Source organism: Littorina saxatilis, linkage group LG13 (genome assembly GCF_037325665.1).
Source record: "Littorina saxatilis isolate snail1 linkage group LG13, US_GU_Lsax_2.0, whole genome shotgun sequence".
In the NCBI taxonomy this organism is placed as follows: domain Eukaryota; kingdom Metazoa; phylum Mollusca; class Gastropoda; order Littorinimorpha; family Littorinidae; genus Littorina; species Littorina saxatilis.
Window position 1 is genome coordinate 40,175,129 of NC_090257.1, and position 27,583 is coordinate 40,202,711.

Sequence of the window (27,583 nt, forward strand, 5' to 3'; positions counted from 1 at the left end):
TTCGCGCAGTTCGGCGACCAAAAACATGAGGAGAGAGAGACTTTAAAGTGTTGCCAAACTTGTGGCTTTCAAGAGTTACAGGAATATGCATCATATATCGGTAAGTGGACACATTTGTACGATCGTCGGAGTGGGCAGGGGCGATAGTAAAGGGAAGGGAATGCGTGTCAGAAAATGGCGCAGCGCTCCATTCATTCATGAGTTTGTGCTGAAATATGTCAAATATCAAACATGGCGGACTTCCTGTCGGGCGCTTGCCAAAGTGTGAACAGGAGCGACGATATCGTCGATTAAACGTTCATTTTGATGGATTCTGCCGCGGAAAAAAGAACTGTGACAGTAAACAAACATTCGGCAAAGAGTACCACCACTCAGAGTTAGGTTTACGATATTGATTAACCCGTTGAAGTGGGCAGTAGTTGGTCGACTGGATGGCCCGAGTATGGACGAATTATCGAAAGCTATCGATTACAGGACGATTTCCACAGACATTTTCTTTCACATACCGTTGGAGATCCAGGTAGTGCTGTTGTTTATTGACTATTTTAAAGTTTAAAGGGTAGTTTAGTGGTACTTTTGGGGAGTAAGTTGGTTTGTTTTGGGTACAGTTGCCAGAGAAATGGCCACGTGGTGGCCGAACTTGAACGACGGGAGGATGTGTGTCCGGAGGGAAAAGGGGAGGGGGAGGGCCGAAAAATTCGTATCGGGTGGAAAAAGGATTGGTAGCTAGGGATGCTTGAATTTGCCTTCCGCGGAGGTATTACGTTATCCTAGCTGCTTTCTTGTGTCTAAAATTTGCAAGGAATGTCCTGATTAGATTTTGATTTTAGGGTAGGCTGGCAGAAACTGAGTATGGGGGTATCAGCGATTGTTAGACGTCACGGTTGATTGGGGGTGATAGGGTGGACTGAGAATCCCGGTGCAGTTGCACCTGGCCCACTTCCTGTCAGCCTGTGGTTACAATGGGACTCCCCCCCTATCAACCCCTCACCCCTTGGGGTCAGGCACTTTTGACTTTTCTTTGGGGGGTCTTCTTTCCTCAGATGTTTTTGAGTTTGACTTACTGACAAATACTTGAAAGTCTAACTTTCCCTCCATTGTTAAGGCTTCCTCCCATTTTGAGACCTGATTTTTTTTTAAAGGTTTTTGGAGGTCTTAAATGAGGGGTTCCACTGTACCTCCCTTTCTTTGCTACCTGTGCACCCCCTCACCCTTCTTCCAACCCCTCCCCTTCTCTCCACCACTACACACACACCTCCCTAGCCTTTCCAGCTCTCCCCCCTCATGAGAGCTATTACCTTGGCTCATCGGCCGCCTCCTCGTTTCGTCCTGTCTGAAGTACTTCCTCTCCTTGCCTGGCACGCTCAACAGGCTACGTCAGAGGAAAGAAGGCTTGTAACTGTAAAATGGAAATTACCCAGCGGAAAAAAATCTTTCATTTTTGCGCGCATTTTTGATTTTATCAGTGCTTTGATGTGAAGCTTTTTTAGTTTGTGCGTTTCTAATACATTTTTTTAGAAGGCAACGTGTGCTCATTTACGATTTATTTGCCTTTTTATTTTACTTTTTTTTAGTGATTAACTTTTGCTTAGATTTGTTACTTTGTAAACACTTGAAAATAATATACATGTAAAGTTCTGCAAGATAAAAAGAAGAGCTCAGTTTGAACTGCCCACATGGAATAAGGCCAAAAAGAAAAATATGTCTGTTTCCGGTAACCCGACCGACCCTATTTTTAAGCGCCGACCCTAAAGTTTTTTTTCGCTTTTCGCACACAAAAAAAACACACAAAAAAAACGGGAGGTAATTGGTTGATCAGACTTCACAATCAAAGATACTTACCTCCCGTTTCCGTCGTGACGCAAAAAAAACATGGCGGCCAATGACGCCGGAAAAAAAACCACACACGTAAAAAGACGTGAACAAAACGTAAGAAAAAGGTTAAAAAAAATATATAAAAATAATGACCGACCGACCCTATTTTTTTCGGCGATGTTACCGGAAACAGACATATTTTTCTTTTTGGTCTAAAAGAATATAGATCAAGTGATACTGATAGGCCAAGATGAAAAATGTTTTTGATTCTCTGACCGACTCCATTTTTCCCTCCTGCCCTAGAACTTCTTTTGATTTTGAATAAAAATGTTTTAATCAAAATGACATAATTCTATTTTGTAGACTTTACAAGGAAAGTTACTCTTCTCCGACATCCAGGGGACTCAGCTCACATAATTTCAGGTCAAAAAAATAACATCAACCTGTGTAAATAAGAACCAAAGAACTTCAATAGGAAAATAAAGTAAACAACCTACCGGACGTAATTTTTCTTTGTTGCCTTAATTGTCACTTTAAACAATTTTTATTTTTTGGGGTGGCCTAAACAAAGAAAATGTTTTAACAAAAACTGATCAGTTGATAATAATTACTAGCAAAACATTTGACCTTGTTGAATGATGGTTTCAGTCCATTTTTAATTTTATTTATTTTTGTTTGGGCTGTAGGGGTTTGGGGATTACCAGAAATACACTCTATTTTGTACACCGTGGTTTTTCATGCAAGACATTCGGGCCGCTGCCAGTCAAACGTATTCTCAACCACATATTTTGTCCTATTTAGCTGTTGATTTTTACATTTAGTCAAGTTTTGACTAAATGTTTTAACATAGAGGGGGGAATCGAGACGAGGGTCGTGGTGTATGTGTGTGTGTCTGTCTGTCTGTGTGTGTGTGTAGAGCGATTCAGACTAAACTACTGGGCCGATCTTTATGAAATTTAACATGAGAGTTCCTGGGTATGATATCCCCGGACGTTTTTTTCATTTTTTCGATAAATACCTTTGATGACATCATATCCGGCTTTTTGTAAAAGTTGAGGCGGCACTGTCACACCCTCATTTTTCAATTAAATTGATTGAAATTTTGGCAAAGCAATCTTCGACGAAGGCCGGGGTTTGGTATTGCATTTCAGCTTGGTGGCTTTAAAACTAATGAGTGAGTTTGGTCATTAAAAATCGGAAACTTGTAATTAAAATTATTTTTTTATTAAACGATCCAAAAACAATTTCATCTTATTCTTCGTCATTTTCTGATTCCAAAAACATATACATATGTTATATTTGGATTATAAACAAGCTCTGAAAATTAAAAATATAAAAATTATGATCAAAATTAAATTTCCGAAATCGTTTTAAAAACTATTTCATCTTATTCCTTGTCGGTTCCTGATTCCAAAAACATATAGATCTTTATGATATGTTTGGATTAAAAACACGCTCAGAAAGTTAAAACGAAGAGAGGTACAGTAAAGCGTGCTATGAAGCACGGCGCAACCGCTACCGCGCCAAACAGGCTCGTCACTTTCACTGCCTTTTGCACTAGCGGCGGACTACGTTCAGTTTCATTCTGTGAGTTCCACAGCTTGACTAAATGTAGTAATTTCGCCTTACGCGACTTGTTGTTTTTGACCCATATAAGGGCAGAAATAAAACATGATCAGTTCAATTCAAACTTAAATTAAAGTTAATGTTTGCAGTTTCACACCAAATAATGCAACTTTCTTCCTGTTCTTTTTGTTGATCTTGCTTGTTAAAGTTTTTATTTTTGTGTTGTTGTTTAGGATTGAACTTTTATTTAAATTTTTATTTATTCGTCATCTACAATGGGTGGTTTTGTAGATAAAATCAATCTGGTATTGCTTACCAGTTGTTTGAGTATGCACAAGAAAAGTAAAATAATCTGATTCGATTCTGAATATTCGATAAGTTTGAATCAAAAGGAAATAAATAAACTCAAAAGAATAAACTTCAAAGCAGATTTAACACATTTTTTAACGGTTAACCCTATACCCTATTGTTACAATTAACATTTCAAATGGCTCATGTTATATATGTTAATTTAGTTAAACAAGGAAGCTGAAAGTGAAACCGGAATAGTTTCACTTTCACTGACCATCGTATTTGGCCTGTCAGCGTTACTGTGTTAGGCCAAAAAAAAAATAGGTGTGGTTACGGTAACATAGCCAAAAAAAATAGGGTAGGTAGGTAGGCAATCACTTTTTTTTTTTTTAAACTTTTTTTTCTAATGTGTACAAATTAAACCTACTTGACAGGGAAATAAGTGTGCGACTCGGGCGCTTTCGCTTTCATTGCGTTTTTTGCACTCGTTTTTTTTTTCTTTTTTTTTTTTTTTTTGACAAATGTAATAAAAAGTTATAGGATCGGCCCCTAAAAATAGGGTAGGTCGGGTTACCGTAACCACACCTATTTTTTTTTTAGGCCTTAGTATAGTGTTAGCAGGCCTTGAATCTGAATACGGCAGTCATTTGCAAATATTGTCCATTTGCAATTAATTGTTTCTGACCATGAGAAGAGGGAAGCCGGGAAAGAAGAGCTGAGAAAAATGTAGCTGAGTGCTTGTGAGGGCCATGTTTTTTTTATCTCTTTTGGTCACTTCTGTGGGTCAGGTGGTTGTGGCCATTGTCCTGTCTATCTTCGTGTACTAACCGAGAGGAAAGTTTATCCTCGTCATCTGCTGCTTTTGTGAAGTTCAGCAAAAAGTTGTCTTAATCTCTTATTAAATTACATATCTTACCCAACTCACATATAGCAATTAACCCATAGTTCAGTGCTGATATCGCTGTACGCGTCCCCTTAGCAACAAGGAAGACGCCTCTAAAAAAGAGTGACCGAGACCCGTAAGGGTATCCAAGTCAGCCCGTAAGGGAGGCTGCCTTCCATATGCGCGCGCATATGCCGCCATCTTGTCTTTCTACTCTCAGCGATCAGTGGAGCTGGTCGTGTTTGGTACGCTCCGGCTGTGTTTTCAGCCTACTTGCTTGGTCTTCCAGACCTGGTTTGTGTTCCCCTTGGTGTCTTCTTGTCACCGGACTTCGCATTTGCTGTTGAGGTGAGATCTTTCCATTTTTTTACCTGAATTTTGGCGGCATTGTTGGCTTGTTTTCGGACTTACAAAATTTTTTCCAAATTTGTTTGTGAGTTGTTTTCATCATGGCCGACAATGCGGACGGGAAGAGGTCAACATCTAAACATGTAGCTGCTTCGCCCTCTCCTGTTAAGAAAAGCTCTAGAAGTTCTAGAAGTTCTAAAACGCACGGCGATACGCCCGTGTCTCTTTCGGGTTCAGAATCCAAAAAATGTAGTGATGTTGTTGTTGGCGTGCCCGGAGTTTCCGGTTCGTCTGCTAAACCTACGGAGAAGCCCTTGCTCGGGGTTAAGCATGTTGTAGGGGATGTCTCGCCTGTAGGTTCTGGGCTTGCATCTGCGGATTTTGCTTCTTTGCTTTTGACATTAAGCTCTCAGGTTTCGGCCTTAGCGGCTGAAGTTTCGTCAACTAAGGCGGAGATACGTGCGCTGCCGGCAGGGGTCGGTGGTACGTCGTCGCTGGCCAGTGTGCGTTTGCCTCCCTCTGCTACTGTTACGAGGGCTGACGTGCATGCGTCTCAGGATGGGATCTCTCAGGCTCCCGTGGGGTCTCCGGCCGGTGTCCGTTCTTCTTCACAAGGTATGTGCACTCCACGTGAGCGTTGTCTTGAGGGAGTAGCCTCGGGTCTCATCCCAGGTGAAAGTTCTGAAACATCGGCTGATATCCACCGCTTAGTCGGGGTGTCAGTGGGTGCGAAGAGCCCTGACAAGCGAACAGATGTTCCTATTCTTCCTGGCCGTAGTCAGGTTGAAGGGCATCTGCTTCCGCCCAGGGGGCAGGAAGTTGGTGGTAGTATGGCTGGCTCTGGACTTGACTCTGTTAGTCAGTACGGGGACCAGTCTCCGGAGTGCACGGAAGGGCACGACGGCTACCTGGATGACGGTGCCGCCTCTCAGGCTGAAGGTGCTGGATTCTTTTTGCCACGGCAGCTGCCAGATGCGGTGGCTCTGGCGGCTGGAGTGGCTTCGAAATATCTCGAGGAGGAGGTGGCGGTGAACAAATCTCAGTTTGTCCATCCTCCTTCTGCCTTAGGGGATTTCAGGAGTGCTAAGGAACCGAAAAGTTCGTTCCGATTCCGGGAGTCCCCCTCTGTGGCGGTCGAGATGTCGAAGGTTTTTGCGAAAGGTCGAGCTATGTCCGATGCCTTTCCGCTGTTGTCACAGCATGGGGAGGCGCCGGAGGTGGTGGGCCCCTGGTTGGCTAAAGCGGGTCAACACGTTCCTTGTTCTGCGCTCTCAAAGAGCTCTAAACTGTCGGTTCGTCCCGTCGCTCTACTTGACTCTTTCGCTTTGCCGAGATCAGTTCTACCGGTGACTCCGGAACTGCTTTCTCTGCGGGAGGACGGGTATGCCAGGGATAGATCAGTCCCTTACACGGAGTCTGCTCTTCAGGCTTTGGAGGAGACGGGTAGATCTCTGCTCGAGTTGGGTTCCGTCTCTAGTTCTCTCCAACGCTCTTTGTCTAGGTCTATCGCTTCATCGTTAGACCCGTTTGAGTTCCGTTACGACGCCTCCCAGGAGGATGTGACAACTCTGTTGGCGACGCTTGCCAAGGTCTCTCAGGAACAATTGAGCTTGGCAGCCAGGCTTTACGGGCATGCTGTACATTCCCGCAGAACTGCCTTTTTGGCGGGTTCAAAGATCCGAGACAGGGGTACCATTGACAGACTTAAGGTATCCCCGTTTACGGAAGGGTCGCTGCTGGGTACTTCTTCTTTGGACGCTTTGCAGAAGGAAACCCAGGACGCTAGGGATCTGGCTATTGCAAGGATTGCTCACCACGGCTTTCAGAAGGTTCAGAGCAAGCCTACCTCCCAGAGTAAGGCTCAGCCTTCTTCGTCTGGGGGGGGCAAGATGCAAAATCAGTCAACCTCTTTTCGGGGTAGGGGGCGAGGCGCGCCTTACCCGAAGAGAGGCTCCTTTGGGGGTTCTCGGGGGTCGGGGCACAAGCCTCACCCCCAATGAGGGTCTCCCGAGCCACTATTCCCAGTAACCCCCGCCGTGGTGGCGGCGGGTGGCCCCTCCAGGGCCTTGGCCGCCTGGACACGCCTGGTGTCCAGCCGGTGGATTTTGGGAATAGTGCGTTCGGGATTCCGTCTCCTCTGGGCAGAGGGGAAGGCACCTCTGTCCAGGATACCTCCGCCTTTCAGATATCCCGTGGACCCGGAAGCCAAGTCAGCCGTTCATGCGGAGGTGGCTTCCCTACTCCTGAAGGGTGCGATAGAGGAAGTTCGAGATCGAGAGTCCCTCGGCTTTTACGGCAGGCTGTTCGTGGTGCCCAAAGCCTCAGGGGCATGGAGGCCTGTTTTGGACCTGTCCACCCTGAACAAATACCTACGGGTAGTCAAGTTTGTTATGGAGACTCCTCTCTCTGTAAGGGAAGCTCTGCGTCCGGGAGATTGGGCCACGTCGGTGGATCTCACCGACGCATATTTCCATGTGCTCATGCATGTTCAAGACAGGAAATGGCTGCGCTTTCTGTGGGGCGAGAAAGTGTTTCAATTTCGGGCACTCCCCTTCGGGCTTTCCCTGGCCCCCTGGATCTTCACGCTGGTCGTTCGCCAGCTTTGCTCCCTTGTCAGACAAGAGGGGGTACGTCTACGGGCGTATTTAGACGATTGGTTGAATCTGCATCAGGACCAGTATATGTGCAGAACTCAGACTGCGAGGGTTCTCGACCTGGCGGCTCAGCTGGGCTTTACAGTCAATCTAGGGAAATCAGAGTTAGAACCATCCCAACGCTTCACTTACCTGGGCATGGATTTCGATACGGTGGAGTGGTTAGTCCGTCCCTCTCAAAAGAGGGTGGACAAGCTTCAGAACTTGGTTCGCTCGTTGAAAGGAAAGAGTGTGTCCACGGCCCGGGAGTTGTCCTCCCTACTGGGGCAGATGGAATCGATGGCTCCCCTTGTGCCTCTAGGCAGGGTCCACAAGAGGCCGTTTCAGGCGGCTTTGAGGAGGCAGTGGGACCAAGCCTCTCAGGGCTGGAATGTTCGCATAGGACTGGGGAGTTGGTTCAGCAACACTACAAGTGTTTGGCTGCTCCCCTGGGTCTCTCAGGGTGTTCCGATCGTTCCTCCGGCGCCGGAGAACATTCTTGTTACAGATGCATCCATGACAGGCTGGGGTGCTCATCTGGCCGATCAGACAGCCTCAGGTCTGTGGGATCTCTCCCTAGCTCCTCAGCACATAAACGTGCTGGAGCTGGAGGCTGTGTCTCTGGGTTTACAGGCTTTCCTGCCGCTTCTGGGGGGCAGTCATGTTCAAGTCCACACGGACAATACGACTGTGGCCGCTTACATAAATCGGCAGGGGGGCACACGCTCGCAGAAGCTGTCGGAGAGCGCTTGCCGTCTGTTGGTTTGGTGCAGCTCGCACAACATACTTCTCTCAGCGAAGTACCTGAAGGGCACGCTCAATGTTTTGGCGGATGCCCTCAGTCGGGGGGACAAGGTTCTGCACTCAGAATGGACCCTCTCCCACCAGGCGTTGGACCGCCTTTGGGTTCAAGTATACAAGCCTTGCATAGATCTGTTTGCAACGAGATTCTCCACCAGGCTTCCCCTTTTCGTCTCACCGTTCCCGGACCCTCTGGCGTGGGCGGTGAACGCGTTGGATCTGGATTGGTCAAATCTGCAGGCGTACGCTTTTCCTCCGTTTTGCCTGCTAGGGAAGGTAGTAAGAAAAGTGGATCTGGAAAAGCCAGCGCTGGTGCTGGTTGCTCCTCTTTGGCCCAGCCAGCACTGGTATCCGGACCTTCTGCGGCTGGCAGTGCGCCCACCCATTCCTCTAGGCGTTCGAAGGGGCGACCTGTTACAGCCCAGGTCAGGGGTCCCGCACGAGAATCCGCAAGCGTTGCAGCTTCACGGCTGGATTCTGTCAGAATCGCTCTGCGTCGTGCCGGGGCCTCGGCCACAACTTTGAAACTGGTACAGAAAGCACACAGAGACTCAACTAGCTCCGTTTACTCTTCTCATTGGGCTGCATGGGCCAAGTGGTGCTCTGAGAATAAGGTTCAACATCTTTCCCCAAGGTCCATGGAGGTAGCCAACCACCTCTCTTGGTTGGCTAGTAGGGGGGTCTCTCCTTCTTCACTGCGAGTTAGAAGGTCTGCGATTTCTTCCACTCTTAGACAGCTCGGTCGCAAGATCAATCTTGACGGTGTCATTTCGAGCGTGCTTAAGGGAGCTGCCCTTGACGCAGCTCTCTCAAGATCACAGCTCCCTGCCTGGGATCTGTTTGTGGTTCTCCGTTTCCTTGCATCGGAGGACTTTGAGCCTCTCCGGTTGGCTAGTTTACCTAATTTGACGAGAAAAACTCTGTTTTTGGTCTTGCTGGCCACGGCTAGGAGGGGTAGCGAGGTGCACGCACTTTCTGGTCTCGCTAAAGATATTTCCCTGGAGAGGGATGGCTCCTACTCTTTGAGATTTACGTCTAATTTTCTCGCTAAAAATCAAAAGCCCGGTCAGGCTTCGCCTTGCATTCGTATTCCACCCTTGAGCGATATACTCGCTCCTGGAGACCCCGATCTGTCAAATTGTCCTGTCAGGGCGTTAAGCAGCTACCTGTCTAGGTCTTCGCCGATTCGCTCGGAAACTCAGAAATTACTGTTTATATCCCTCAACACTGTGCGAGCGAAGGATATCTCGAAGGTCACCTTGACTAAATGGGTTTCACTGACCATTAAGCAAGCGTATGGATGGTGGCAACGCCAGTCTGGCGAGGTCAGGGCGGTGCTTCCTCTTACGTCAGCCAGGACGCACGAAGCGAGGGCTTGGGCGTCTTCTGTGGCCGTGCTTCGCTCAGGGCGCCTATCAGAGGTCCTGGCGGCGGCTTATTGGAAATCTGAGGACGTGTTCATCAATTTTTATTTGAGAGACATTGCTGCAAGGCGGCAAGATGGCAGTGCGGCTTTGCCGGCTCTCGTGGCTGCAGGGCAGGTCCTGCGGTCTTAAGTTGGTAAGTACCCTCCTCCTATAGTAGCAATCTGCTATATGTGAGTTGGGTAAGATATGTAATTTAATTAAAAATTTTAGTAATAAATTTTCATTTGATTAATATACTTACCCAACTCACATCGTTTATTCCCTCCCGCCTCCCCGCTGTGGGGGGTATGGGGGTCTAAAAAAGTAGTGAGTTGGGCTTCGTGTAGAATGACAAGATGGCGGCATATGCGCGCGCATATGGAAGGCAGCCTCCCTTACGGGCTGACTTGGATACCCTTACGGGTCTCGGTCACTCTTTTTTAGAGGCGTCTTCCTTGTTGCTAAGGGGACGCGTACAGCGATATCAGCACTGAACTATGGGTTAATTGCTATATGTGAGTTGGGTAAGTATATTAATCAAATGAAAATTTATTACTAAAATTTTTAATTTTGGGTTAATGATATTTTGGCTGGCTTTGACGGTAGTCAATGTGAGAATGGCAAGTCATGGCTAAGCGAGAACAAAATCAGTAGGAATACTGTTCAGTAAGTTGTAATTGTAACTGTTCGATTTGCGATAAACATAAACCAAAATTAAAAGTATTCCTACATTGTATTTGTAATAAAATAATGTTATCGCTGACACATTCCTTATTGCTGATTTGCGTTTTCTGAAGGTTACTTAGTGATGTGGTGCAGAGAAAGCTGGAATTGTTGACCTGCAACTAGTGTAAGATAAACTTGTTTTTAAAGTACAGTATAGAAAAGATATTTAAGCTATTCCTTGCAGACCCTAACCAGACTTTTGATGTGCAGTTTCAGAATGGCTAGTCATGGCCGAGCAAAGGCGCTCTGCTTCCCTGAAAGAAAAGCTTCAGGAGGAATTCTTGTCGTGTAAGATCTGCCTGGAGTCCTTGCGCCGACCCAAGGCCCTTCCCTGCCTCCACTCCTTCTGCGAGAGTTGCCTCAAAGACTATGTGCGCCGACACCCCGGGGGGCGCCCAGGTTACTTCCCTTGCCCCATGTGTCGCAAGGAAACACCCATCCCTCAGGTGGGGGTGGGAGGGTTCCCAGACAATTTTCTGCTCCTGAGCTTGTCAGACACTCTCCTGGAGGACGAAGATGACCGCTGGTCAGAGTCGAGCCTGCTGGACACGTCCAGTAGCAGTTCCGGCTTGTCGTCGTCGATATCGTCGTTGCATCTGCAAGGACCGTCGTCTCCTCCGCGGCATCTCTACCCCCCTTCCCCTCGAGAGCTGCGGCATCGGAACCATGAGTGAGTCTTATTTGACAATGTTGGGGAGATTTGGGGGTAATTATTTGCAGGGACCCACCTAATCACCCCCCCTAGGCCCTGCATTTGAAATAATGAGCGAGTCTTCTTTGACAGGATTTGGGGGTAATTAATTGCAGGGGCTCACCTAATTACCCCTGGGACTTTCAGCGTTGAACCATGAGTGAGTTTTATTTGACAACATATTGGAGATTTTGAGTAATTAATTAAAGGGGCTCACCATGAGTTAGTACTTTTGACAAAACTATGGAGTTTGGGATGATTACTGCTCGAGGATAAATTGAAATCAGTTTTGGGTTATGGAACTTTGGAATTGCTACTGCTAACTGTCCAAAGATCCTGACTTTGTCTTTCATGTTAGGGAGCAGCTATTTGCTCCTGTTGTTTGCTGGTTTGTTCATTTCTTTGGAGGGGGGATCACATAGTGCATGAAAATGATGATAAAGTTATTTAACTTTTAAGGAAGATCTTTGTGTAGAACTAGAAGGGTTCATTAAAAAGCCAGTACTTTTACTTTTTGGTAAAACTTCTATCAAAAGTGATATGTGATCTTTCTTGTGTTTGCCTTGTTTTCATTGTTTCCGGAGAAAACTGGTAGTGTTGTTGTTGTTGTTGTTGTAGTGTTATTGTTGATTTAAAGTGTTGACTTGTGAAAATGAGAGAAAGTTGAGTTTGTAATTGATTAAAAGTGAAATTGTAAAATGTGGTGTCTTCAGGCGGATGAATCATTTAAAAATATTAAATTTTGTTTTGTCAATAATTAATGTTCCAATAACCTACATTTCTTGATTTAGGATTTTGGAACATAAGCAGTCTATCTGTTTTTGGACTGTTTTTGGCTCACGTAAGTGTAGCCTATGCGATCGTAACTTTGTCTGTCTGTGCGTGTGTGTGTGTGTTTGTTTGTGCGTGTGTATGTCTGTGGTAGAAACTTTAACATTTCGTCATTTGAAGACGTCACATTATGACGTAAGAGGGTTAGACGTCACGCGAAGGAATTACTGAAAGTCTCGGTCATTGTTATTTTGAGCGGGCCGAGACTAGTTGGCAGTCGTGTCCCTGTAAGTAGGCTACATGCAGACAGACAGATCTAGATCTAGTGTCTCGCTTTCTTGCACAGTGTCATCTATGCTTACTGTGTGTGTGTGTGTGTATGTGTGACGGAGTGATTGAGTTTGTCTGAGAAGGGAGAGGGTCTCTGATGGGGGGGTCGTTCGTCGGGAGTACCACTGTACTATTTGTCGATTTCTTACGTGAGCCTTGAAGGCTTCGCCTCTTGTTTAATCAGGTGGTACTTATCAATAGTTAGTTGATTGTAAAAGTGTAAAATGTGGTGTCTTTCACCAGGTGGTACTTTGGGAAGGTGAGTCGAGATGCGTCAGAGGACTGGCTACTGGCGCCCGGTTACCAGCGTGGAACATTCCTCGTCCGGCAGGGGGAGGCGTCGCCAGGTAACGTTGACTTGTAGTCTTTGGTCGTTTTGGTAACAGGGTCTAAAGGTAACCCCGCTTTAAGGCCTCAACTTAAATCTGAGAATATTGGGTCTGAAGGGAAGAAGTCTTATTGAAATGGAAGTAAATTTAGAGGGGAAGGGGTTAAGAACACTCCAACAGATCTGATAAAACTGGGTTGGGGGGGGGGGGGGGGGGTGGTGGTGATTTTAAATCGTTGGTGTTTAGTTCAAGTTTGAGCTCAAGTCTTTTGATATTATAATAATAATAATACGAGAATTTATAAGGCGCACATATCTCATTCTCACCTCAAGGCGCACAATATATAGCGCGAACCACAATGAACTTTGCTCTCCGCGCTTTACATATTAATTTCTGCCGTGTGAGATGGAATTTTTTACACAATATATCACGCATTCACATCGGCCAGTAAATCTCAAGCCATTACGGCGAATATTAACTTTTTACGGCCTATTATTCCAAGTCACACGAGTATTTGTTGGACATTTTTGGCTCACGTAAGTGTAGCCTATGCGATCGTAACTTTGTCTGTCTGTGCGTGCGTGCGTGTGTATGTCTGTGGTAGAAACTTTAACATTTGAAGACGTCACATTATGGCGTAAGAGGGTTAGACGTCACGCGAAGGAATTACTTAAAGTCTCGGTCATTGTTATTTTGAGCGGGCCGAGACTAGTTGGCAGTCGTGTCCCAGTAAGTAGGCTACATGCAGACAGACAGATCTAGATCTAGTGTCTCGCTTTCTTGCACAGTGTCACCTATGCTTACTGTGTGTGTGTGTGTGTGTGTGTATGTGTGACGGAGTGATTGAGTTTGTGTTACTGTTTGTCGATTTCTTACGTGAGCCTTGAAGGCTTCGCCTCTTGTTTATCTATACATTTTTGCCAGGAAAGACCCTTTTGTCAATCGCGGGATCTTTAACGTGCACATCCCAATGTAGTGTACACGAGTATTGAGTCCTTGTTACGTTTTTGTTTTATGACAATTCTTGTAAGCACTGCAAATTGCTTTGGTTAATTGTGTTTTAATAGGTGTTCTCCCAGTTCACTTTTAATCACAGTTTGCATGGAAACTGGTCAGTCGGGACAGCGTACAAAAACATTTAAATAAACAACAAAATAATTACTTTCCTTTATTTTTATGTGTTTTGTTGTCTTCAGTGTTATTTGGAGCAACAGTGTGAACAAGAACTAAAGCGTTTGTAAATTCTGTGATTTGCTTTGCACTGCAGAAGCTCTGAAATCGCCACTTTTTTCCATTCGAAAGTGTGACATGCTATCTCTGCACATACACATGCCTCAAATTTACCCATTTGATGACACATTTTTCTACAATTGTTGCAAATTCCTGTGTATGAATTTGATTTCACCCGCCCGATGCGCCCAAACGATCTTTTGATAATAACTTGGTTGCATTTGACCATGTAGAAACAATCGTCTCGCACGTCACGCCTGGTGTCCTATTTTTAGCTTCAACGCCATGCCCAAACATAACTTGTGCATACTGTTTCAGGGGATGGATAATTCTACTCTGACATAGTAAAATATTCGATGTCGTTAATCGCGATTGAATGAGATCCAAGTTGAGTCTGTAAAGCAAGTTTAATGAGATGTTCTGATAGATCTGCAAGTGGTGTCCGAAAATTTGCGATACGTGTGAGCACATTGCAGAACTATTTTCTGGCAAACTTGCGATCTTTCAACCCATTCGCGCATGAATAAAAGGGAGTCCCTGTGGGGGTTACACGGTGCAAACGTGTTTTCGTACAATCGAGCACGCGGTTAGACGCAGGAAAACTTTGTTGTTGCGGGGTCCGCGCCAAAGTTGACGACAGACGTGCGAGACGGTACATGTGATCACAACCTTTGAGGTAAGTTTGAGCTTTACGACGGCTCTATTTTTACTATTTTGCGTGTAGAACTTAAACCACTAATATGATTTTGTCATGTTTACAAACTGAATTCGAAAAAAAATGCCTTTCTGTCAGAAAAACGCAACCAAGTGGCAAATTCATCGGTAGAGTAGATCTAGGTACAGTCCAACGTGAAAAGAAGTTTTCGTTTTTTATGATTGTTTTGCGCCTCTTGTTAGTTTATTTTCTATTTTTTAAAATGAAGATTAGATCATGTGGTTCAGGTTCATTTGTTTTGTTGAGAATCTCAAGAAATAACGTTTGAATCTCTCATCATAGCCAGAGCTGTCTCGTTCGTATAGCAGACGCCATTGCTGCTTTCCGCATGCGGTGTCAGCGATGCGTGCGGGGCAGAAATTATGACAGATACTGGCATTTTCATTTGCACTGGAGCAGATTTTACACAGCGTGTAGTCATTTTTACATTTAGTCAAGTTTTGACTACATTTTTTAACATAGAGGGGGAATCGAGACGAGGGTCGTGGTGTATATGTGTGTGTGTGTCTGCGTGTGTGTGTGTAGAGCGATTCAGAGTAAACTACTGGACCGATCTTTATGAAATTTTACATGAGAGTTCCTGGGCATGATATCCCCCAGATGGTTTTTTTCTTTTTTTGGATAAATGTCTTTGATGATGTCATATCCGGCTTTTTGTAAAAGTTGAAGCGGCACTGTCACACCCTCATTTTTCAATCAAATTGATTGACATTTTGGCAAAGCAATCTTCGACGAAGGCCGGACTTTGTGTTGCATTTCAGCTTGGAGGCTTAAAAATTAATTAATGACTTCTGTCAATAAAAATCTGAATTGTAATTAAAATTTTATTTTTTATAAAACGATCCAAAACTACGTTTATTTTATTCTTCATCATTTTCTGATCCAAAAACATATAAATATGTTATATTCGGAAACAAGCTCTGAAAATTAAAAATATAAACATTATGATTAAAATTAAATTTCGGAAATCGATTTAAAAACAATTCCATCTTATTCCTTGTCGGTTCCTGATTCCAAAAACATATAGATATGATATGTTTGGATTAAAAACACGCTCAGAAAGTTCAAACGAAGAGAGGCACAGAAAAGTGTGCCATGCAGCACAGCGAAACCACTACCGCCCTAAACAGGCTCGTCAGTTTCACTGCGGTCATTGTTAAAAAATGCAGTGCGTTCAGTTTCATTCTGTGAGTTCCACAGCTTGACTAAATGTAGTAATTTCGCCTTACGCGACTTGTTGTTTCTTTGTGTTACGAGGATGTGTTCAGGACAGAACCACTCTGGTTTCCAATGTGTGTATCTTGGGATCTTGACGGTTGTAACATGCACTGTTATGTACCTCAATGTGCGATGTAAAGCTGTGGTAGCAATTAAAATATCTGACTCCAACTGTTGCATACTTTTTTTCCAGATGCCAGGATGCTGCTAATGCTCCTATCCTTTCTGCCAGTCCAGTCAATGCTGACCCAGGAGCAGATCAGAGAGACCGGTACGTTTCTACTGTAAATAATTGTTTTAACATGTTTTTCATTCATCTTAATCTTATTATACTGGAATGACTTTGCTTGCATGCAGTCATTTTTTTTAATTTTCTGTATCCATACTGATTTGTGGAGACATTCCTAGCAAAGTCTTTCCATGGCATGGTAAGTGCAGGTTACATATGGAATCAATTACATTTATACATGTATTTCAAGTACCAAATTACCCCTAGTTGGTATGAATGGAGAGCTTCAGTTGTCTGCTTTTCTGAGGTAGACATTTCCAAGTTTATTGGTGTCACTTGCTCCTTGTATTTTTAATTCATGATGTAAACCTTTTCAGTTACTATTTTTAATTTTTCTATTTTAAGAAAGGTTCATTTGTTTGTCCACAGATTGACACACTGGATGGGAATGGGGTGGTTGTCCGTTTACTTAGGAAACAAGGATCATCGTTTGTGTGGCCTGCTGTGGAGGAGATATTTTTTGTGAAGTTTGAGGAAGTAGTTGAGGTGCTGCCTGTCCCAACTCTTGACAGACGTGGCAGACACACATTTCAATAAAAAGTTGTTTCGTTTTGACTGAAATAAACCCATGGTTAACTGATATTGGTGTCTGTGTTTGTTTGCGGTGTCCATGGTTACACGCGAGACGTTCCGTGTCATTTGATGAATATCTGCATGTATAACCAAGATTTTTCAAAGTATGTCCCTATTCCTGTTTTAAGTATTCATGGAGATTCTTTAAATCATACAATTTTGCAGATAGCAATATCTGATCACTTGCTGGAAAGGTTTTCTGTAAATGAGGAAATTGTTGATCTGGCGTCCTCATAGTAATCCCCCCATTATGTAAGTGTATGGTATATTTTGAAACTTCTGGTACTTCTATGAAGCAATTTCATTGGAAATTGCATGATAATCACTTGTATTTTTTATGATAAGAGTAAAAATGTGCCTCTAATGGTGTCCTGTGTTACACGCGAGATGAGGCAACCTTCAACACATTATCTTAAATTACAACATTTCCAAAAGTTTATCTTGCTTTTCAAAACCTTGTGTTGGAAAGTTGAGATGTTAAACAAACCAAACACACCAAAATATTTCAATTTTGACTAACTTTATTTTTGGGCACTCAAGTCACACATCTGACCAGTTTTCAGGAGAGTGACCCATGTATATTTTCACGAGTTTTGTTTTCTCTCTCTCCACCAGGCACGTACACATTATCTGTACGCGACTACGATGAGCTCCGGGGCTACTTAGCCAAACATTATAAAATCGTGACCCGGCGACCTCCGGACCACTCACATGAGCTGTATTACATCACTAAGTCCAGAACCTTCTCCTCTCTACCCGACTTGGTCAAACATTATCAGGGTGAGTTGCTGTCAGTGACAAAATGCACATGCGCACGCACACTGTTTTTGCATACATGCACACGCACACACATTTGTGCAGCAACACAATGCACACACTTTAGTGCATCCATGCACACCAACATACAACTTGTGTGTGTTATGTTTGCTTTATTGAAAACCCTCTCACTGCCAGTCAATAAAAGATGTTTTGTAACTTGCATCAGAGTTTTGATGAATTATATTCTAACGGTATGAAAAAAGAACGAACAGGTGTTATTTATTCATCATTTATTTGTTAGCCCATTGTAAAGTGTCACTGTCAGTATAGTGTTAGCCCATTGTAAAGTGTCACTGTCAGTATAGTGTTAGCCCATTGTAAAGTGTCACTGTCAGTATAGTGTTAGCCCATTGTAAAGTGTCACTGTCAGTATAGTGTTAGCCCATTGTAAAGTGTCACTGTCAGTATAGTGTTCGCCCATTGTAAAGTGTCACTGTCAGTAGAGTGCTTTGAAGGTAAAGAAGTAGTCCATTGTTGTTTTATGTTATTTTTTACTTTCGTTTTCTTTTCTCATACACTGTTTCATAGCTTTGTCTATGAATTCTGCATTTTTCTCCATAAGAGATGTTCATCAGTCTGTCTCAACTTCCCTAGTCTACCTCTAACTGCTTTCTCATCAAATTTTAAAGACTTCTAAAGCTAAGGAATGATATTCCATACAACTTCCTTGACTTTCAGACTCTACGGATGGCTTATGCTGCAAGCTGAGCCAGACGTGCGCCAAGCCAAGGTCGTTGCTATGGGCGATGGAGAGAGGTCAGGCCGACGAGTTCACTAGCACCAGGGACACACTGCACCTCATCAAGAGGCTAGGGAGCGGCCAGTTTGCTGAAGTTTGGCTAGGTGAGCGGCATGTTGCTTTGCTAGGTCTGGTTTTGTATGAGGTCAGATTCAGAACCTTTGCTTTTATTCTTGGAGCTCCAACGTGCATTTTTCCAAAAAAAGTTAAGGACCCGTCAAGAAAATGTATCCAATCTTGACAAAAAAATTGCTGAAAATCAAAGATCCAGTAATTTAATCAAAGTTTTGTTGTTGAGAATCCACAAAGGGATTGTGAGTGTTGTTCTAGAAACACTTTTGGCCGACAGTTTTATTGCGCTATGTTAAGCATGTGGAAAGATGCTGCTTTTGGGGGAAAGGAGGTGGTTTTATGCTACAGCAGGGTCCTTGCTATGAAAGGTGCTCACCAGTTTGTGTTTTAAAGCTGAAACACTGACGAATGCATCATAGGAACATGCCTCCACAATAAAAACTGATGTATTTTCTTTACTGGTCCTTAACTTTTTTGTAAGAGCATACACTAGAAATTCAAATAATCAAAATTAGTCATGTTAGTTTGTCAGGAGATGTTGGCACATGGGGGTAACATCTTTTAATACCTCCAAACATCTGAGAAAATTATGTCCTGCATGTGTCTCCAACAAAAGTCAAGTCTAACACAAGGAAAATACCATCGATTCAAATGAACTCACAAGCAGTATGGACTATGACTGATCAATTAAGGCAACAAAAAAAAAAAGTCTGTTTACGGTAACCCGACCGACCCTATTTTTTTCGCGCGACCCTAGACTTTTTTTTGGTATTTGGGGAAAAAAAATCTGTTGTTTTTTTTGTGCAAAATAACGTAAAAATATGGGTTTTTGGAAGAAAAAAAAGAAAAAAAATCCCGACTTACCGACCCTATTTTTTGGGCCTATGTTACCGTAAACAGACCTTTTTTTTTGGGGGGGGCCTAATGTGTTATATCAGACATGTTCAGATTTGCACAGTCGAGCCTGCCCTCTTGATCCTTGATGATCTTTTCCCCGTGTAATTCACTTCACTATAACAAACACCTGTCTATAACAACCCTTTTCCCCGTGTAATTCACTTCACTATAACAAACACCTGTCTATAACAACCCTTTTCCCCGTGTAATTCACTTCACTATAACAAACACCTGTCTATAACAACCCTTTCCCCGTGTAATTGACTTCACTATAACAAACGCCTGTCTATAACAACCCTTTTCCCCGTGTAATTCACTTCACTATAACAAACACCTGTCTATAACAACCCTTTTCCCGTGTAATTCACTTCACGATAACAAACACCTGTCTATAACAACTCTTGATCCTTGATGACCTTTTCCCCGTGTAATTCACTTCACGATAACAAACACCTGTCTATAACAACTCTTGATCCTTGATGACCTTTTCCCCGTGTAATTCACTTCACGATAACAAACACCTGTCTATAACAACTCTTGATCCTTGATGACCTTTTCCCCGTGTAATTCACTTCACGATAACAAACATCTGTCTATAAGTATAACAACTCTTGATCCTTGATGACCTTTTCCCCGTGTAATTCACTTCACGATAACAAACACCTGTCTATAACAACTCTTGATCCTTGATGACCTTTTCCCCGTGTAATTCACTTCACGATAACAAACACCTGTCTATAACAACTCTTGATCCTTGATGACCTTTTCCCTGTGTAATTCACTTCACGATAACAAACACCTGTCTATAACAACTCTTGATCCTTGATGACCTTTTCCCCGTGTAATTCACTTCACGATAACAAACACCTGTCTATAACAACTCTTGATCCTTGATGACCTTTTCCCCGTGTAATTCACTTCACTATAACAAACACCTGTCTATAACAACCCTTTTCCCCGTGTAATTGACTTCACTATAACAAACACCTGTCTATAACAACCCTTTTCGGTCGGTCCCTTGGATGGTTGTTATAGACGGGTTCAACTGTATTGGTAAAAACACCAAACATTTTTGGTTGACACACTGACTCATAGCATGACGTGACTCTTTACAGCCAAGTGGAATAAATCGAAGGAGGTGGCCGTCAAGATGCAGAAGATGGATTGTGTCAGCACGGCAGCATTTCTGGACGAGGCGCAGATCTTGAAGACCCTCCAGCACCCCAACATCATCTCGCTGCTGGGGGTGTGCTCGGAGCGCGAGCCTGTCTACCTCTTGATGGAGAACATGGTCAACGGCCGTCTGTCTCTCTACCTGAGGGAGGGGGCCGGGCAGAACCTGGCCGTCACGCAGCTCATCAATATAGGGGCTCAGGTATGTGATGGAGAAAGTGTGTTTGAAGTTACCGTCTTTCCCACTTGGTCATATACCAACACCCTAGAGAAAGTACCTTTAAATGAAAGTCACACAGCTCATCTATATTGGAGCTCAGGTATGTGATGGAGAAAGTTTGAAGTTACCGTCTTTCCCACTTGGACATCTATCAAAACTGTAGAGAAAGTATCTTTAAGTGAATCGTCTATCCAACTTCTTGCGCAAAGTCGCACAGCTCATCCATATAGGGGCTGAGGCAGGCCATACAGAAAGTTTGTTTAAAGTTACCGTCTTTCCCACTTGAACAACTAAAAATCTAGAGAAAGTACTGTCTTTCCAACTTGGAAATATACTATTTCAAAAATCTACAGCCTGGCTACTTGTGCAGTCACACAACTCATCTATAGGAGCTCAGCTATGCTATAGAGAACGTATCGATAAAGGTACAATCTTTCCCACTTGGACATGCACAATGAATCGACAGCCTGGTTGTTTTGCACAAAGTGGGAATTCGTTCTTGAATTAATTTTGTACCAGACACCAGTGCCAACATACATGCAAAATGAATTCAGTGAAGAATTTCCATTCTGCACAGAACACGGTTTGGTATGTGTTCGACGGGCGAAGTGACGCAATGGTAAGACGTCGGCCTCCTAATCGGGAGGTCGTGAGTTCGAATCCCGGTCGCTGCCGCCTGGTGGGTTAAGAGTGGAGATTTTTCCGATCTCCCAGGTCAACTTGTTTGCAGACCTGCTAGTGACTTAACCCCCTTCGTGTGTACACGCAAGCACAAGACCAAGTGCGCACGGAAAAGATCCTGTAATCCATGTCGGAGTTCGGTGGGTTATAGAAACACGAAAATACCCAGCATGCCTACCCAACGAAAGCGGAGTGAAGCTGACTGTGCTCTCAGAGTATAGTGTGGGGAACTCAGAGTATAGTGTGGGGAACTCAGAGTATAGTGTGGGGAACTCAGAGTATAGTGTGGGGAACCCAAATGGGCAAACGAGCTTACACATCACCAGAATTTCTGGAACGCTGAAGAAGAAGAAGTATGTGTTCAAATGGAAGCATGCTCTCATTGCCGGTGAAAGTCTGGACACCTTTGTGATGGGTGGCATGATTGTTGGACCAGAAAGGATCAATCAATCAATCAATCAATCAGTCAATCAATCAATATGAGGCTTATATCGCGCGTATTCCGTGGGTACAGTTCTAAGCGCAGGGATTTATTTATTTATTTTAATTTTTATTTTATGCAATTTATATCGCGCACATATTCAAGGCGCAGGGATTTATTTATGCCGTGTGAGATGGAATTTTTTTACACAATACATCACGCATTCAAATCGACCAGCAGATCGCAGCCATTTCGGCGCATATCCTACTTTTCACGGCCTATTATTCCAAGTCACACGGGTATTTTGGTGGACATTTTTATCTATGCCTATACAATTTTGCCAGGAAAGACCCTTTTGTCAATCGTGGGATCTTTAACGTGCACACCCCAATGTAGTGTACACGAAGGAATGTATAGTAAACGGTATACACTGGAACAGTCCTTTTAAGACCTCCATATAAATCTGAGAAAATCGGGTCTTAAAAAGGAGGTATATTTACACAGGTTAAAAAGAACTGGGTGGCCGAGTGCTAAGTGCTCTTGCCTCGGAAGCGAGAGGTTGCGAGTTCGACCCTGGGTCGGGGCGTAAGCAATTTTCTTCCCCCTTTCCTAGCCCAGGTGGTGGGTTCAAGTGCTAGTCTTTCGGATGAGACGAAAAACCGAGGTCCCTTCGTGTTCACTACATTGGGGTATGCACGTTAAAGATCCCACGATTGACAAAAGGGTCCTTCCTGGCAAAAATGTATAGGCATAGATAAAAAATGTCCACCAAATACCCGTGTGACTTGTAATAATAGGCCGTGAAAAGTAGATATTCGCCATAATGGCTTGAGATTTACTGGCCGATGTGAATGCGTGATATATTGTGTAAAAAATTCCATCTCACACGGCAGAAATTAATATGTAAAGCGCTTAGAGAACGTCAAGCGCTATATAAATCTCCCATATAAATAAATAAAGAGAAAATTTGAAAAAGGAGTCTTAAATGGGGGGGGGGGGGGGGGGGGTCTGGAGGGGCGGGTTCGATTGCAAACGGTATAAACCCCTACAGGGTTGAATATGTCCAGTAAGCTTTGTTGCCATAGCAATATTCTTCCAGTAAACTACTGGGTAAAACAAGAAAGGTTTTGATGAACTCTTCACTTTGGTGTTTTGTTCAAACATTATCTTTTTTGCCGATGTCTAGATCGCAGACGCCATGGCTTACATGGAAAAGGAGTGCTTCATCCACCGGAATCTCGGGGCCCGGAACATTCTGGTTGGGGATCAAAACCGGGTGAAAATTGCAGGCTTCGGAATGACAAGAACAAGAGACGATCCTGATTTCAACTTCAGAAGAGGTGAGTGAAACACATTCATGTAGCTCTTCTGGGAGCCAGAATTCTTGCAGTTTGATAAACCTTCTCAGCTACAGCGTTTGGGAACAAAAATAAAGGTGGGGGCAGGATTGAGAACCCTCCTCAGATCTGCGATTTTCGGAGGTAAGTTGCTATCTTCCTGGGATAAAAGAAGAAAATCCCTTAGACCTGGCTTTGTCGAAGATTGCTTGACCAAAATGTCAACCAATTTGATCAATAAAGCCGGATATGACGTCATCAAAGAAATGTATCAAAAAAAGGGGGGGAAATGGTCTAGATATCATCTAGAAGACGGGCGCATTGGCGTGGTGGTAAGACGTCGGCCTCCTAATCCGGAGGTCGTGAGTTCGAATCCCGGTCGCTCCCGCCTGGTGGGTTAAGAGTGGAGATTTTTCCGATCTCCCAGGTCAACTTATGTGCAGACCTGCTAGTGACTTAACCCCCTTCGTGTGTACACGCAAGCACAAGACCATGTGCGCACGGAAAAGATCCTGTAATCCATGTAGTTCGGTGGGTTATTATTATAGAAACACGAAAATACCCAGCATGCCTCCCCCGAAATCGGCGTATGGCTGCCTGATTGGTGGGGTAAAAACGGTCATACATGTAAAAATCCACTTGTGCTAAAATCATGAGTGAACGTGGGAGTCTAAGCCAATGAACGCAGAAGAAGAAGAAGAAATCTAGAAGAATATGTATGAAGTTTCCTGAAGATTGGCCCAGTAGTTATCTCGTAATGGCTCTTCATGCACACACATATATGTGCTGTTATTTTGATAGAGCTGATAAGTTGTATGTACGGAGACGCCAAGGACTGTCCCTTTCGCTGCCAATCAAAACTTCCTGACTGCCAGGGAATATTGGAGTTCGGGGTGTAATAATTCACAAAAAATTCTAGCTCCAAACTGGCAGTAGGTAGGAAAGTAAAACCTATGTTATTTTTAAAGGAAATTCAACCAAGAATCTGTTTTTAGTATCTAATCATGGAAATAATGCACAAGTGCAGGACGGGTATACCCGTCCTAAGGCAGTCAAGGGGTTAAACTTTCAAAATTGGCTGAAACCTTTATGGCCATTTTTGCAAATTTTCTAGACAAAAATAAGTGATAGCAACATCTGTGAATAGGGTGTAACTGTGTTTGGTGTTACAGGTCTCAAGATAAGTGATAGCAACATCTGTGAATAGGGTGTAACTGTGTTTGGTGTTACAGGTCTCAAGATGGCGATCAAGTGGATGGCCCCCGAGGTCCTCACCTACAACAAGCACAGTACAAGAGCGGATGTCTGGTCTTTTGGAGTCGTGCTTATGGAGATTTTCTCCTATGGGAAGGAACCGTACGAAGGTTAGTTTTCTCCTTACTCTTGTCTTTTTCAATAAGGTTTTCTTTTGTTTCCTTGTCAGTTTTCTTTTTTTCTTTTTTTTCTCTTCTTTTTCAATTTTCACCCCCCCCCCCCCCCCCCCCCCCCGCCATATCCAATAAAGTGACTAAAATGTTAATGTTTAGAGTCGAATAATGTCAGTTTGTAAAAGGGGGACTACTCTGTAAACCCTGTACACCCTCTTTCACAAGTGAAAAAAAATGTGAAAAACAAAAGATATCTGTACTCGCCAACACAAGGACAGCACACTCAACAACTTGGACAAGTTTTACTTTTTGCCTAGGGAGGCTTCTTCAGGACAAAATGGTTTTGTTGGCTCACGTAAGTGTAGCCTATGCGATCGTAACTTTGTCTGTCTGTGCGTGCGTGTGTGAGTATGTGCGTGCGTGCGTGTGTATGTCTGTGGTAGAAACTTTAACATTTCGTCATTTGAAGACGTCACATTATGGCGTAAGAGGGTTAGACGTCACGCGAAGGAATGTCTCGGTCATTGTTATTTTGAGCGGGCCGAGACTAGTTGGCAGTCGTGTATAAGTAGGCTACATTCAGACAGACAGATCTAGATCTAGTGTCTCGTTTTCTTGCACAGTGTCACCTATGCTTACTGTGTGTGTGTGTGTGTGTGTGTGTGCGTGTGTGTGTGACGGTGTGTGTGTGTGTGTGTGTGTATGTGTGACGGAGTGATTGAGTTTGTGTTACTGTTTGTCGATTTCTTACGTGAGCCTTGAAGGCTTCGTCTCTTGTTTGTGCTGTTCTTGTATTGGGGGGTTACAGATTTCTTTTGTTTTCTAACCTCGTTCATCTCACCCACAGTCATTTTGTTGTTAAGATAAGTGAAAACCAAAGCAGCTTGTTGTGCCTGTTACAGGGATGCCCAGCAAAGAGGCGTTTGAGAGTGTGCAAGGGGGGTACCGTATGCCACGCCCCGACATCTGCCCTGCAGAAGTCTACGACGTCATTCTGAGCTGTTGGCAGGTCAACGCCCATTCTCGTCCCTCCTTCGATTTTCTAAACACTTTCCTTCACGACTATGAGACCTGACTAGACACTGCGCCCGACCGACAAACTGACTAGACACTGCGCCCGACCGACAAACTGTACAAAAGTTGGCATACCTCTGTGGGTGAAACCTGGACTTCTCAACCTACCGAGGAAACGCTATGTAGGTTTCGTCTTGATGACGGTGACGTTTGTGTTGAAAACTGCAGAGGTTCTGGGAGCGGATTTCGTTTCGCTTTTCGATTCTGGGACATTCTGAAACTTGTTGGTCACACTGCTGGGTATGAGCGGCAACAGAATGATGGGAACCGGCAGAGTGTGGTTGTGAAAAAGTCGCACATGTTGTGGGTCTTATCCGCTTCCAGCAAACATCTCGTCTGCAACAGGTTTCGAGGAAACATCTTACCTGCAACAGGTTTCGAGCAAACATCTTACCTGCAACAGGTTTTGAGCAGACATCGTGCGAGCGACAGCTTTCAAGCCTCAGTCTGAGGAACAACAAGAGTTGTCTTCTCAAGCAGCAATTTTCAGAGGAAAGCAGGCAGATTGAGGAGTGTGTAGCAGAAACAAATTTGAATTTGAAATGATTACATTCAGCGTGAATGATCAGGTGAGGCTCTCTGAACATTTGAAGAGGTAAATGGAATTTGCTTAGTGAATGCTGAACAAAAACACTAGTGCATTTTGTTCTGTTGAAAATGCCTCTCAAGCAGCAAATTATTGTCAGAGAAAAAACGGAGATAGGGTCAGCATTTCTATCTATGGACAAGCCAACATAACTTGTGTGAAAGAGAAAAGCTTTGAGCCAAAAGCATGCAGGTTTCTTACGTAAGGGTTGTTTCCCTGACCATTTTCACAACAAGACTGCGAAAAGTCAGAACCAAAGTAGGTTAACATTTTGGCTGATGAGTTAGCGGCACTTCTTTAACTTTAAACTCACTTGGCAGAAACTTGTACTTTTCTCTTAGTGATAGGTGAAAGCCACAGAAACTGCCTTATTCAAGTGATAGCTGAAAGCCACAGAAACCGCCTTATTCATCCCAAGCTCCGCCCTTAACCCCGACAGGTCTAGGTGACAAAGTACATCCTCACTTGATCGAGGGAGAGCAGCATTCCTCTGACCAACAAACACACTTGCAATTTTGCTACAGAGTGGTACGTTGAATGTAGACCTATGAATGATTTCACCGTCTAGATAAGGCATGAGAGACGGAAGAAAATTGAGAGAGAGAGAGAGCAACACCTTCCTTTGACGAAGGAGAACATTGACTACTTTGCTGCAGAGTTGTGTGGTAATTGTAGACTTGGATGCTTTCACCGTCTAGGTAACGGAAGGAGAGACTGCAGGTGAGAAGGTCACCTTTTCGCCGTCTAGGTTCATGCGAGTTCCTGACCAAAAGAGGAAAGATCATGGAAAGAAAACAATTTTATGTAAAACTGTCAGCTGAAAGTTGACAAAGAATCTGTTACTGTGAGAAAGTGGGCGGGTCTTGTTGTTAATCTCTGTAGCGAAAGCAGTTGCGATTGTTCGCTCACTAACTTGCCTAACTTGTGAAATTGTGATTTTGTATTGACTTTTTTTTTCTTGTCATGATAGCCTTTGTATACAAGCACTATTTGTTACAAGAGAAGATTTAAATTTGTTTTTGTTTTTTCCCCCATGCCTGCATTCTGTGTTTGCAAGATTTTAATCTGGCTGAAGAAGAAAGAATAAGATCACTGTGTTTGTAATGAAGACCTTGCTTGTGTTTGTATAATTCTTTTCCCCAGGAACAACTATTCCGGCGATCTGTTTATTCTCTGTTTTCTTCTTTTAGTGTTATTCCTAACAAAATTAAGCCCTCAAAAATGCAATCAACACACACACACACACACACACACACACACAAACACACACACACACACACACACACACACACACACATGCACACTCATCTGTTTCCACTTCCCTGTTATTGTATCCTGTAAAATGTGGTTTAACTCCAAAAACAAATCCCTGGATAAAGAGAAACATGAAAACGAAGTGTTACAAAACATAAAATACTTATATGCTGGTATTGTAGTGTTTTATAATTATGATAAAAGCAAGGGGAAAAAACTGCAGCATAAAAACACAAAGCAATGGTTATGCAGACTTCACTATTGTGTCATTGATAATATTGCTTTTTTGGTTTAGTTACAGATTTCAGTAAATCATTCCTAGAGTCAA

The 27,583-nt window shown here is 43.7% G+C and overlaps 1 protein-coding gene and 1 long non-coding RNA gene across 2 annotated transcripts; both read left to right on the plus strand.

Moving 5' to 3' along the window:
* On the plus strand, positions 1-27,088 carry LOC138945732 (tyrosine-protein kinase Lyn-like). The gene is made up of 9 exons (XM_070317225.1): positions 1-100; positions 10,680-11,139; positions 12,505-12,608; positions 17,231-17,395; positions 18,113-18,277; positions 20,258-20,517; positions 22,824-22,977; positions 24,207-24,338; positions 25,244-27,088. Exons 2-9 carry the CDS (start codon positions 10,697-10,699, stop codon positions 25,414-25,416), a joined length of 1,596 nt encoding a protein of 531 aa, XP_070173326.1. The 5' UTR covers positions 1-100; positions 10,680-10,696; the 3' UTR covers positions 25,417-27,088.
* LOC138945731 (uncharacterized) lies at positions 13,698-16,622 on the plus strand. Its single transcript, XR_011449100.1, has 3 exons — positions 13,698-14,496; positions 15,947-16,024; positions 16,412-16,622. It is a non-coding gene; the product is annotated as an uncharacterized lncRNA (long non-coding RNA).
* Positions 27,089-27,583: the final 495 nt, after the last annotated feature.